Source organism: Podarcis cretensis (genome assembly GCF_951804945.1).
Source record: "Podarcis cretensis genome assembly, chromosome: 7".
NCBI classification, from domain to species: Eukaryota; Metazoa; Chordata; class Lepidosauria; order Squamata; family Lacertidae; genus Podarcis; species Podarcis cretensis.
This window is the reverse complement of record NC_137176.1, coordinates 70201373-70214524: the sequence shown is the minus strand read 5'-3', so window position 1 is coordinate 70214524 and position 13152 is coordinate 70201373. Positions and strand designations below refer to the sequence as shown.

The 13152-nt window shown below is 41.4% G+C and overlaps 1 protein-coding gene across 1 annotated transcript in view; it reads left to right on the top strand.

Annotated features, from left to right (window-relative positions):
• Nucleotides 1-13152, top strand: part of RGS22 (regulator of G protein signaling 22) — a 77152-nt gene that overhangs the window by 25019 nt on the left and 38981 nt on the right. The window contains exons 9-15 of the mRNA XM_079984708.1: nt 500-1139; nt 1776-1937; nt 2764-2938; nt 3479-3633; nt 4510-4606; nt 5953-6078; nt 9236-9337. Coding sequence (XP_079840834.1) covers nt 500-1139; nt 1776-1937; nt 2764-2938; nt 3479-3633; nt 4510-4606; nt 5953-6078; nt 9236-9337 — 1457 coding nt within the window. The remainder of the gene's footprint in view (nt 1-499; nt 1140-1775; nt 1938-2763; nt 2939-3478; nt 3634-4509; nt 4607-5952; nt 6079-9235; nt 9338-13152) is intronic.

Here is a 13152-nt window from a genome sequence, read left to right as displayed (position 1 = left end):
TTGCAGCACTAGTTTCCAAGCAATATCGGCCCCTCACACCAGTGTCTTAAGCAAGCTGTTTGGGATTGCCAGAAACTTCATGGCAATCTGTTTGAGGAACATCAGCATTGTGCACACGTAGGCGCTGAGGGGAAAAGCAACAACATTCCAGGTACGTGAGAGGTGGCACAAATTCCAGTGGCTTGCGATAGCCCCTAAGTCCATAAATAACAATTCTACTCATTGTCAAGTGCTAGGTTATGCAAAGACCTGGGGTGGGGCAGGGGGCTTTGCAAAACTGACCTTCTCTCTCTCTTTTTTACAAAACACAGTAAAAGTAATAATACAAATAATGCAAACGAATGCAGAAATAGAAAAATAAAATAAAAGACAGATACAATGGGGAGAAAAACCCGAAAGCAATTGAGAATGCAATACAGCATTCAACTTTTGCATATTAAAAAAAGGGGTGGTGGTGAGTCAGTTAAGTTCTCAATAAGGCCTTTTGTTTTTAATGCAGAACCGGAAACCAGGATGAGGAAGAAGCGCACCCAATCTGGTACATCACTTCTTCAGAGGGTAGTAGCCAGAAGAAGCATAGATGAAGGCCACTCTGTGTCTCTTCCTGATACTCCTTCAAGCACTGTCTTAAGAGCATACGTAGGGCAGGACTGGGATGTTGCCCTCCAAGCAGCAAAGAGCAAGGAACTTGACCAACCACCCATGTATTTTCAAACAGTAGATGAGTTTTCATTAGCCTATGCTCAGTATATACTTAAAAGCTCTGTAGCCCAGGTTACTGGGCAGCCGCCCATAGTCAACCCGACTGCTATCGACTTCGACAGAACGTCTAGAGTGTTTATAGTTGAGATAGCAAACATTCAACCTTTCATGGAGCCACTCGAACCAAAACCTCCACTTCCTGCGGATGATATACCAGATAAGGGGAGCGAAATAAGCGCTAGTACGAAATCTGAAAAGGATAACACTGAAACCAGGGCTGCCTGGTGTCTTAGCCACAAGACTTATGATATTGGCAACAGGCATGAATTCGAAAGGTTCAAGAGGTTCATCAAAGGAACTTTGGGAGAAAGATACTTGCGGCTTTGGATGGACATTGAAAGACTAAAGGTTCTGCGGGATCCTAAAAGACAGAGAAGGTATTTCCCTTATTTCCTGTTTTGAATATTTAGAACGTGAGCCCTTTGGCTGTTTCAAAAGAGGCTGGGGATGTTGAATCAGTTTATCCAGTCTTCGTCAGCCTGGTACCCTCTGGATGGGGGCTATACTCTATTGCCCATCATCCTTGTGCTGGTTGGGGCTGATGGGAGTTGGAGTCCAACCAGGTCAGGAGGGCACCAGGTTAACGAAGACTGGATTTAGTTAGCACCTAAGAAGATCAGTGGAAGAATTATTTTTGAGTTAGTAGTAAGCATCCTAGCTAATACACATCTTGTTTGTTTGTTTGTTTGTTTGTTTGTTTGTTTGATTGGTCCCTATGTCAGGACGGGCTATAGCTCCAGCCATCCCAGATGATCGGTCATGCTGACTGTGTGTAGCTAATGGGAACTGGGGGTCCAACAACATCAATAAGGTTGCAGGTTCCCCATCACTGCCCTATACCGAACTGTTTGAAACACCTAATTTTTAAATTTTCTTTTGGGGAAGAGAACTATTCTATCTTCTGCTGTGTGGAATTTTATCTGAAAATATAGTTTGCAAATGATAGCTTCTTCTCAGTTGTTAGCTGCAGTGCGTTTGTGCATATTCTGTGTGAATGTTTTTCTTCATTCAAGACAGCTTGATAAAATGAAAAAAACCTACTTAGTGAGCAATGGAGATTATTTCCTTACCACTGAAGTTTTGATGAAGCTAAACCTGATTGATGGGGACCAGTGGAATATGTTTAACTTGAGACGTGCTCAACCTGAAGTAGTGAAACCTTTGCTTCTTTACTGGTAAGAGGATGAAAATCAAAGCCATTCAATCAAATCCTGTTTTGTCTCAACACTTTGTGGGGAGTTGAGGGGAGGAAAGATAAAATTATGCCTCTAAACGTTTGCTACATCAGCAGCTAAATGCTGAACATGGGAAGAACCAAACTGCTTTCTCTTAAGATGTCATGGTCTGTTGGCTTGAAATTATACTAGTATTTTATGCTCCTTTTAATGGGGTGATGCTATATATTGCTGCTTCATTGGTGGCTTTTGGTGCACAGATTTTTATTGTTCTTACATTTTTATGCAAGCTGCCTTGTGACTTTCGCCCTTAAAGGTAGCCTAAAAGTTAACGAGTGAGTGAAGATTCTTGCTTGTTGTTATTACTGTTGGGAAGGGGGCTGTACATAGATGTAGATATATGGTATGTCAATGTTTATATGATTTTCCTCCTTTTCTATTCTATTTTAAAATGTGTGTGTGTGTATATATATATATATATGTGTGTGTGTGTATATATATATATATATATATATATATATATATATATGTTCTTCAGTGGTAAGTTGCTTGGACACCTGTTTGGTGACAAGCGACCAGTAAGTAATAAATAATAATAGACCAAAACGGTGAGAACATCGAACATCTCTCAGTTTCTGCAGCAGGACATATTTCCTGTCATCCTTCCCATTTCTCTGCTACCACTGCCAGTTGGGGGCAACAAGAGGAACGGGTCAAGGGCTCTCTCTGACACAAAGAGAAACAAAAGGCAGTATTGTTTCCCTTTGTTCACCTGAGCCCACTTACAGTGTCCACCTAACTACTTGTTTCTTTATATCCTCTCCAGGGGTCCCCGGTTTTGTGTTATCCATACAGGAGCCACACAGGCTGCCAGCACCAAACTGAAAATCTGGCATTCTCGGCAACAGAAGCCACGTATGGATGTGGATCCGTTCCCACAGATGGTATCACTCTTGCCACTGAGAGCTAAATCTTGCATGCCAAAAATAGCACAGCCCCAGGTACTGCTACTGTCACTCTTGGGCTTTCATCCATAATATATGATGCCTGTACCAGGTGGTGAAGAGGGCAGAACCCCATTATATAACTTGTACTGCAAGAACTGTGATAGTGGAGGCCTGGTCAAGAAAGACGGTGCTGTAACTTGTAACATGCTAGTGGGAAATTTGACTCAGCTAGTGGATCAAATGCAGCTCCCTTGGCCTACAAAAGCTGGCCTTCGAACCATCATATTGTTTTGATGGTTTTATCAAGTAGAAATATATGGCATTCATAAGCCATGTGAGTTGGGTATGTGTACTTAAGCGTGTCTTTTCAAGAGCTGTCCCTGCTATAGAACCACCAAACTGATCTTCAAAATTGTCCTGAATTGAAAAAGCAGTTCATGGTTTCGGTCTGATGCTGTAGTTACCCTTAGTGCAAAGAATTTGGGGTTATTACAAAAGATTTTTATTTTTTTACTAAATCTAGACTGTATCTATTGAAAACAGATATACAGTAGATGGAAGAGGACAAGTTAATTCTGAGTTCTTTCTCTCCAGAGAGGAGAAACGGGATCATCACCACCACCAAAAGGAGCTACGGTAGATCAGCAGATGCCTTCCAGACTGTTATCAGCAGTCCTGCCCCGGAGCCAAAGTGCTATTCAGGAAGCTCCTGCCCTCCTCTTGAGTTCAATGGATGTTGACAAGAAGCGGTAAGCACTTAGATCTCCACATATAAAATATTTTGCATGCACCATTTTGAATGTGTCTAACTGATGTGTGACCGCTGGCATGCGTGTCATCTTCAGCCCCAGCAGGGGGCAGAACTGGGTGGGGGCAGAACGAACTTACAAATGACGCATGCAGTGACCCAGAATGCAACACCCGCGCAAATAGGGAGTTGCCTGTATGCAAAAAGCGTTTATTCTTTTCATTCATAACATGTTCCACCACATTTTAGTTTCATTCATTGCCTGCTTATTCTTCCACTGACTGCATCTTCGTTTAATATTTTGTCATAAGCACCTGTCGTAGATCCTTGCCTGGAAATGGTGAATGTGTCTTTTAATGTTCAGAGGCACTGAGAAAGGACACCATTTTGGTGGCTCTCATTCTCTTCCTTCGCCAGCCCCACTGCTTGTCCTCCTCTTCTCTACTTCAACCTGCTGTTGCCAGCAGGGCTCTAATTATGCCCCCCCCCCAACAAGTGTTGGGAAAGGGTTAGGCAAGTGTGGGGAACTTCTGTTCCTTCCAATGTAACTGGACTACAACTCCCATCATCCCTGGCTATTTTCCATTGGCCATATTTGGTGGTGCTGGTGGGAGCTGAAGTTCAGCAATATCTGGAGGGTCAAAGGTTCCCCACAGCTGGAATGTAGGGCAAGAGCTGGAGGAGGAATAAGCTTGGAGGTACACTGTCTGCATCTTCTCTTTGCTTGGAACATTTAAAGGTAAGGACACTGTCTCTAGGAATAGAACTCAATAACCCTAACCATGAACTCACTTACTTTATCTCCTTTGTAACACATGACATAGTCTCCAATGATCCTCAAGCATCTTTTGAACCTATTTCTTCTTCATGGGTCCAGGCCAGCAACAGCTGCTCATATGACAACAATTCCTGACAAAACAGATTATCTGATGCCAAAGCTGGATAGAAAATACACCTACGCAGAAATGATCCCTGTGAGTAGCATTTGGAATTCCTGGATCTGCTGAAAATGGTTTGGTGACCAGGTGACTATGATACTGCCCTCCATACCAGAGTGGAGGTATGATTGCTTCTTGTTTGGGCTTACCCTGTGGTAGCCACCTCTTGAGTCCCCACCCTCTTGATAACATCAAAACTGGCTACAAAAGGCAAGAGGCAGCTAACTTTGTTCTCCAGACCATGGTCTGAGGTCTGAATTGTATATTGTGCTGCATAAAATTCACCCCATAACTATCATGATCAGACAAGCTGCATAATGAATTTGTCACACTATAAGGGCTTCACTATAATGGACCACATGTGACCAGGCACAGCATTAACCCCACGAATGAGTACACTTGCATATTATTTATGTTACATGCAAAATAAAAAGGAGAGAGGGAGAGATGGCATCAAACTGTGAAATATCTTATTTCCACAATTTCAAAACCTCCTTTTTATTTTGTTCTGTTTTGTTTTCCTTAGAAGTGAACCTGAGGCAAACCTTTTTACCATGCCTCGATTAAAAACTGGCAGAGCTACCAGCAGTCACATGAAGTTCCTACAGGGGCCAGAATTGTCCTACTGGCCATTTCTGTTTCAGGCCAAAACCTTGATGTTAAGGCACCACAAATGTAAACCAGTGCCAAGCTTGCTTAAGGGGCAAACTGCAGAAAACAAAGCCCCAACAGTTTTTTAGAAAAGAAAAATAATAATGAAAAGCAGTCTCAGTAAGTTGTCATTTTGGCTGAGGAAGCTGTTGGAGAGCTTTAGGGATATTTAACTCTTCCCAACAAGTCATTTTCTCTTCCTTTTCCCTCCTGGCAACTTTTTTTTTTAACCCTACAAGGTCCCAGATGCATACTCAGTTAATTTCCCTTCTAAATGCATATTGAGGGAAGACAGGAGGGAAGACAGTTGATGCGATGCTACTTCCTTTTAACCAAACATCACCCAAGATTTCCCAGATTCTAGATGCCCCTAAGGAACCTGTCAGTCCTATCACAAAGCAGTAAAAACACACGCAAATGTTTAAGTCTGCAACATCCATTTCATTATTAGTATATATTTATGAAATGCCACCATGTTCCACAGTGCTTCACAGGCACACAGGCGAGGATTAAACTATTCTTTCCTAAAATTTGATAGTACGGCAAGAACTGAAGAAGGGGACACATGAGAGAGGCAAGTGTTGCAATGTGTCACTATAGAGATAAAAGTACCACATTCAAGAAACTTGAGATTAGAAAACAGGTGAGACCATTCATCTGGTTTATTTGGCTGCCGCTGAGACAGAATGAGACTTTCATGCCTTGCTGAACTGTGCTTTCTGTGATCCTAGGGCACAACGACCGCAGCCGTTTCAGAACTGGGAAGTTCTGTAATGGAAAGAATGCTTCAGTCCCTTAACGTGGAGTGCAGATCAGGCTACATCTTTACTGAATTCTGTGAGAAGTCGGAAAATAAGGTATAAGGATTTTTAAAAATCAAGGTATTTTATTCTTGCGATGGGCACTTTGCACCTTCTTCTTAGGAATATGCAGAAGCATTTTGGCCTCTCTCCAGCCCAGTGAAGATGGCTAGGCTAGAAAATGCTGGCAACTCATTGAACTGAGCAGCTAAGGATGGTTTTGAACCTCAGAGGCCCAGAGACACATTAGCTATTCTTATCATGCCTAAATATTTATAATCTCCCTTTAAATAAGGTCATGCTAGATTGGGCTGGGGATTGGGAAATAGCTGATTGGTAAAGGAAGATGCTGGGATGCGGGTGGCACTGTGGGTTAAACCACAGAGCCTAGGACTTGCCGATCAGGAGGTCAGCGGTTCGAATCCCCGTGACGGGGTGAGCTCCCATTGCTCGGTCCCTGCTCCTGCCAACCTAGCAGTTCAAAAGTACGTCAAAGTGCAAGTAGATAAATAGGTAGGAAGGTAAACGGTGTTTTCCGTGCGCTGCTCTGGTTTGCCAGAAGTGGCTTAGTCATGCTGGCCACATGACCCGGAAGCTGTACGCTGGCTCCCTTGGCAATAAAGCGAGATGAGCGCCGCAACCCCAGAGTCGGTCACGACTGGACCTAATGGTCAGGGGTCCCTTTACCTTTACATAAAGGAAGATGCTAGAGAAGGTATTTCTAAAAAGTCCCTCCTTAAAAATATGGACAAATGTAGCTGCCTTATTCTGCTCCATCTAGGTTGGTATTGTATGCACAAGCTGTCCCCAATCCTGTGCCTTCCAGATGCTCTGCACTGCGACTCTCATCAGACCCAGCCAGCATGGCCAATGGTCATGGAGGACAGGAGTTGTAGTCTGGAACTCATCTGGAAGGCATTGTGTTGGGGAAGTCTGGTCTACGTTGACTATCAGTGGCTCTCCAAGGTCTCAGGCAGAGGTCTTTCCTGTCACTTGCTACCTGAGATGTCAGGGACCAACCACATTGGAGGATTTTAAAAGCAGGATGTATCCATGGAGGACAGGTGAGAGAATCAAGCATTTGAAGTATCCCACCCACTCCAGTCCTCCAAAGCCTATGTAGGATATTCTGTTCTGGGTGGACTGAATGTGAGGAAAGACAAGAGAATTGCCATCCAGGAAGTTCCATCCTGAACTTCCTTACTTGGAAGTGTGCCCCATTAATTTCTGGGATCTTATTTTAAAGTAGGGGTCGGCAAATCTATCAATGTTGGTTTCTCTCGGTTTCATATTTTTCCAAACTTAACTTCAATTCTCCATGTTTCCACATCAGTTTGGGTTTTGGTTTTTTAAACCATTCATGAAAATTGTATTATATACCTTTTTATATGCAATTTACTCATTTTTACAAAGCAATTTTTTGTAGACCATTTTCATAAATATATGCATTCTTCTTCATGCTTTCCCCTAGCATAAGCATTTTTGTACGCATTTCTTGACCGGAGAACAGTATTGCAAAATTCAGATTGTAAATTCAGAAGGATATCTTTGTTTCAGCTCACATATTGTTTCAAAAAGAGCAAATAGGGTTTTGTCTTTGCATGAAAGCTGCTTTGAATTTCTCCTTCATCCCTACTTCCAAGTAGGTGTGTTTTAAAATTTCATTCTAAAATTAGAATCTTAATGCACACCTGGGAGTTAGGGCCTAACAACAGGGGACATAAAATGCATTGTCTATAGCTCTCTCTCTCTCCCTCCCTCCCTCTCTCTCTCTCTCTCTCTCTGTGTGTGTGTGTGTGTGTGTTTAATAGTAAGGCCAGAGTCTGTTTTGAATTGGAAACACAGCACAAATGGATGGGAGGTTGGACTTTTAACTCCAATTTACTTGGGGAAAGAATATTCCCCATTCTACAAATAGCAACAGGAAGATGCTCCCATTGGCACCAATGGAAGCTTTCTTTCATGTTGCTAATTGCTGCCCCAAGGAGTGATTTTTGTCTGCATTGTGGTGGGGAAGATAAATGTTAAACTTCTGTCTGGATGTTGTGATTCCAATTCAAAGCAGCCCCTGTGTTTACTATTAAGTAGAAATACCTCATACAATATTACCAGGTGATGCTTTTAACATTAAACGTAATCAAGCCCTAGACTCCACTGATATCAGTGGGACTTACATATAGACCCTGAACAGGTTTATTTGGAAGTACGGTACTCTTCATTGTAGTCATTTGGATTTATTATCCAGTTAACAGACACAATTCAGAGAGTAGTGTTAACTTTTAATTCTTCAGAACATATATAATAATTAAGAATCAGAACCGCCCCGGGTGCCACGTACGAACTATGTAATATTGACTTTTATATATACTTTAATGATGTGTAATTCTTAAGATGATAATATGTTATGGTTGCTTGTTCATTATTCAGAAAAGGTTATAAATCAAATTTTTAAAAAGGGAAATAAATTAAAAACATAATTCAGCAAACTAGCAGACTTACTAAAATATTCTCTATCATTTCACATACAGTGCAGACTTCATAGTCAAAATTTACATTTGTCTTGGCTCCGGCTGGCCAAAATCTTCAAACCTAAGTGTCAAAACTTGGGGCACTGATGCCTGTTGTAACATTTCAGAAAAAAATTCCCTTGATTTTGTTTCAAAATGACAAGAGCCTCTGAGGTAATGGAGTTCATTAAGTGCTTTGTCCCTATGGAAATACTTGGCTCTGCGCAACAGCACCAAGTTTTAGTGAGGGGCGGATGAAAGGCGCATAATTAAAAAATGTAAGATGGTCAGGATAAAAACATTTCATGATCTCAGCAATTGCAGAAAAATGCTGTCCCAGCACAGTGTAAGTTTCAGATGTGCATTATGAACCGATGGCTTAATTCCATTCAAATGTGGGTTAATCTTCGAATGTTAACCACCACACTAACAATTTTAATAGCCAATTATTTGCAAGAGGATACAATAAAAGATAGAGCACGTATTGGAAATACATGTATTACAGTGGCAGCGCTTTTACGTGAGCTCTCCTTCTGCCAGCATGGAACACATGACTCAAGCTCTTTTCAATTAAGTGTGATTTATGGTGAACCCCAAGGAGCTGTGCAATCAACTAACCCTGGAAATGTAAACTACTTCTTTTCTTTTTTGGAAAACTTCACAAAAATTGGGTAGCAATAACTTCTATTTCCCCCCTCCATCTGTAGCTGTGGAAGAACAGCACGTATTTTTGGTTTGACCTGCAGGATTATCACCAGCTTTTCTATCAAGAAACCATCCATCCTTTCAAAGTGGGCCAGCAAGCTCAAGTAAGTCATAAATATAGAGTAAGGCTGCTTCCAAGTATGTCTGTCCCCAAGGAAATTATTCTGGAGTCACTATCAGCAAAAGATGCTTTAAATGGTTTCTGTAGATGATCTAAACATTAGCTGGGCATAGTGTTTGCTCAGATATGTATCTGGGCTCCAGGCATTTTGTGTAATCCTTGTGCAGTCGCTGTGCTGCTTGTTATTTGGAAATAGCACACTCTTATATTTTTGCATCAATGAAAAGGTTAGAGTGGCTGAATAATAATATTATAATAATTTATTATTTATACCCCGCCCATCTGGCTGGATTTCCCCAGCAACGCTGGGTGGCTTCCAACAGAATATTAAACATTAAAAGCTTCCCTAAACAGGGCTGCCTTCAGATGTCTTCTAAAAGTCTGGTAGTTGTTTTTCTCTTGGACATCTGGTGGGAGGGCATTCCACAGGGCGGGTGCCACTGCCGAGAAGGCCCTCTGCCTGGTTCCCTGTAACTTGGCTTCTCGCAGCAAGGGAACTGCCAGAAGGCCCTTGGCACTGGACCTCAGTGAACGATGGGGGTGGAGACGCTCCTTCAGGAATACTGGTCCAACAAGACCTCCCCCATTTCTGTAGCACAGGCTTCACCAGTTAAATTTATGCCTTGGAAGTACGGACTTAGTCCCAGTTGAAATGGAGCCTCAGTAGCCATTACTTGCACCCATCATATTTTGAGTGATAATGTTGTCAATCACAAGCACAGTAATTCAAAGGGGGGTGGGGATCATGATTTAAACCAGCCTTCCCAAAAGCTTGGTCCCCTGTGTGGTTGAACTCCATGATCCTAGCCCCAGCCAGCATGCTGTTCATTGATCAAGAAATATGGGACAGATGAAGGTATCCGGTCGTGTCAATGCAAGTGTACCATGGTTTTCTTCTTTCTGTGCTCACTTCCATTTCTCACTTTCACGCCTCGCTTCCACAGTGTACTGTGCTTAACATGCAAGTGGTCTTGAGCCGTTTAAGGCTTTATAGGTCAACACCAGACATGATGCTGACAATTAACTTGGAACCTTCTGCATGCAAAGCAGGTGTTCTGTCACTGAACTACAACCCTAGTCTGCCTCTCTGAAGGAACATTCCATTTAGCCATCATGCTTTTTAATATTTTTTTTTAATGTTGTGTAAGTTAGACCTGTTAACCTTAGTTCAAAGAAAGAAAGAAAGAAAGAAAGAAAGAAAGAAAGAAAGAAAGAAAGAAATTGTGTTAGTACAATTTCAATACTGCTTTAAACTTGGGCTTTTGGAGCATATGCCCAGCAGTGCATGAATATATGTTTAAGCTGTGACTTTCCTCTGACTCTTTTTCTCCTTCTTAATCTCATTTCCATGCTGGGCCTGGTGGTGACAGCAGAACATTGCACAAAGAGTGTAACTAGGAAATTGCAGAAAGCGATATCCGCATGATCATTAAAAGCAAATACATCAAAATGCAATATGTGAAACTGTTCCATTAGCATAACTAACAACCCAAATGTAACATAGCAAATCAACACATGTGCGGCAACATTTGGTATCATTCTTGAGTTTGCTTTTTATGGCAGCATGATCATATATATATATATATATATATATATATATATATATATATATAAATAATGCGATTGGAACGCAGATGAGTCTCAAGCTGCATCCAGTCAAGAAAAGAGGCTGCTTTTGGCCACTGTGCTTTTCCAAACTCTGCCCTCACCATTGGCATGGAAATTAATATGCTTATTCTGATTATGCCCATGAACAGATGAGGGGAGATTTGAAAAGCATGTTGTATTCTCTTTGCTTCTATTTCAAACATTTATTACTGCTCAGTGCTATGTGTATTCTGCAGTTTTCTGATGATACAGTAAATGACACTGGAGGCAGAATTCATCAATCTTGAGAATTCCCACTTCGCTGAGCAAGTTTCTACCTCAACTCTGTTCAAAGATAAGCTTGAAAATGGTTATCAGAAGTGGGCTTCAATGTTCTGCAAGCTTCTTAGCCCTCCCCTTGAAAAGCAGAAGCAGAATAAATTGTACAAACTAACCAAATGCATGCAAAGTAGCCCAATTCACATAAAATAGATGTATACCAGCTCAAATTGGCATAGAATTTGGGTTACCTTGGTGTAGTTGGTATATATTTAATGGAGAGTATGCACAATCCTGTTTGTTATTATTTTAGTTTGAAAGCTGTAAACTAGAACAAATTATGTGACTTGTGCCCTGGAGATAGCTTAAGAGACTGACTTAACTTATTTTTATTTTTAATTTTTCCACGTACTGCCAACAGCTAACAACAATCAATAAAGATATCACAATACAATAATTACAATTAATATAAAAACCAGCATAGCAAAAAGTAAATAAATAAGGCACAGATAAAAGGTATGCACTGGCTCTGCTGTGCTTCTAGGGCACGCTGAAAACCTATGTGTTTATGCAGGCTTTTCTTGGCTATATTGGCAGTTACTGTGGTCACTGTGAATTTTACATTTTTGTGAATCGTGCATTGTAGTTCCACAGTGCTTTTATTTTAGGCTTTTGTTGACTCTGTACACCCCTTTAAAATTTTAAAATATAACCTGTATCAAAATATTGTAAAATGAAATAACCAAAAGCTCCAAAAAGCTATGTTAATAGTGATATTTGAAAGAGCCCACTGAAGCCAAACAATATTGACTATGAAAAGCAAGAAGTGCTGGGGCAAAGCATGCCAACCTGGAGGCTATGTATATAACTAGTTCTGGGTCAAGGTGAAGTACTTGAGGACAGAACTTCCTGTAGATATGAGTGGGAGAAGGAAGCCAGTCTGAGCCTAGGAGTAAGCAGGGCTCCCTGTCTGCTGTACGTCAATAAAGCTAGTCATGTTTGAGTGTTCAGAGGATGTTTGCAAGAAAGGTAGCCCTGCTAGGCAACAACACAGAGGCCGATCCAGATTTTTAGGCATTATGCCACTCAAAAAGGGATGTTTGAGGAACTTGATTATCTGTGAATGCCTGTGCAAAACAATCTGATCCACACCTCATGTGTGGAATGAAGCTTAGCTAATCCATCGGTTTTTGCACTTCTCTGAAAGTGGCAAAATAATTTGCAGTAGCTTAAAGGTATCAAACCACGCGTGTAAATACATGCCTTGAGACCAAATCCACATTTAAATGCTTATTTTTAAAAGTGTTTAATAATGTATTTTAATACATTTTAAAGAAATGTAGAAATGGAATGGCATTTGCCTACAGAGGGGAAATGGCAATTTGTCGGTGTGGTTTGGATTCAGCTGATTGGTGGTTATAGCAAGCCCTTTTGAATATGTTGTCTGATTGGGACTGACATTGCTCCTTGGAAGCTGTCTCCTGATGTCATTATGTCATCGTGCTTGACAGGTGGGCAAACTTACCCACTTATGTCAGAGCCAAAAGGGATCTGGCCCACTGGCTGGATCAATTCCCCACTCCACCCCACTATAGAACAAGGAGAATCAGCCTGGTGCCCTCCACATGTTAAGGATGACAACAGCTGCTTTTTCTGCAACTGGCCATGTTGGCTGGGTCTGATGGGAGCTGGATTCCAACATCATGAAGGGTGCTATATTGACTGCCCCTGCCATAAGCCCTATCTCACACACCTCCATGGAAAGCATTAAAGACTTTCTATTTGGTTTGGCTTTTGGTGGTCAGGGTTTTTTGTTTATAATTGGGCACAAGGTTTTATCCTATTGTTAAATGGATGCTTTGGTGCTGTAACTTTCCTTGAGCCCTATGAATGGGATTGATTTTCTTGTACAAGCGAATTGAATGCTTCACA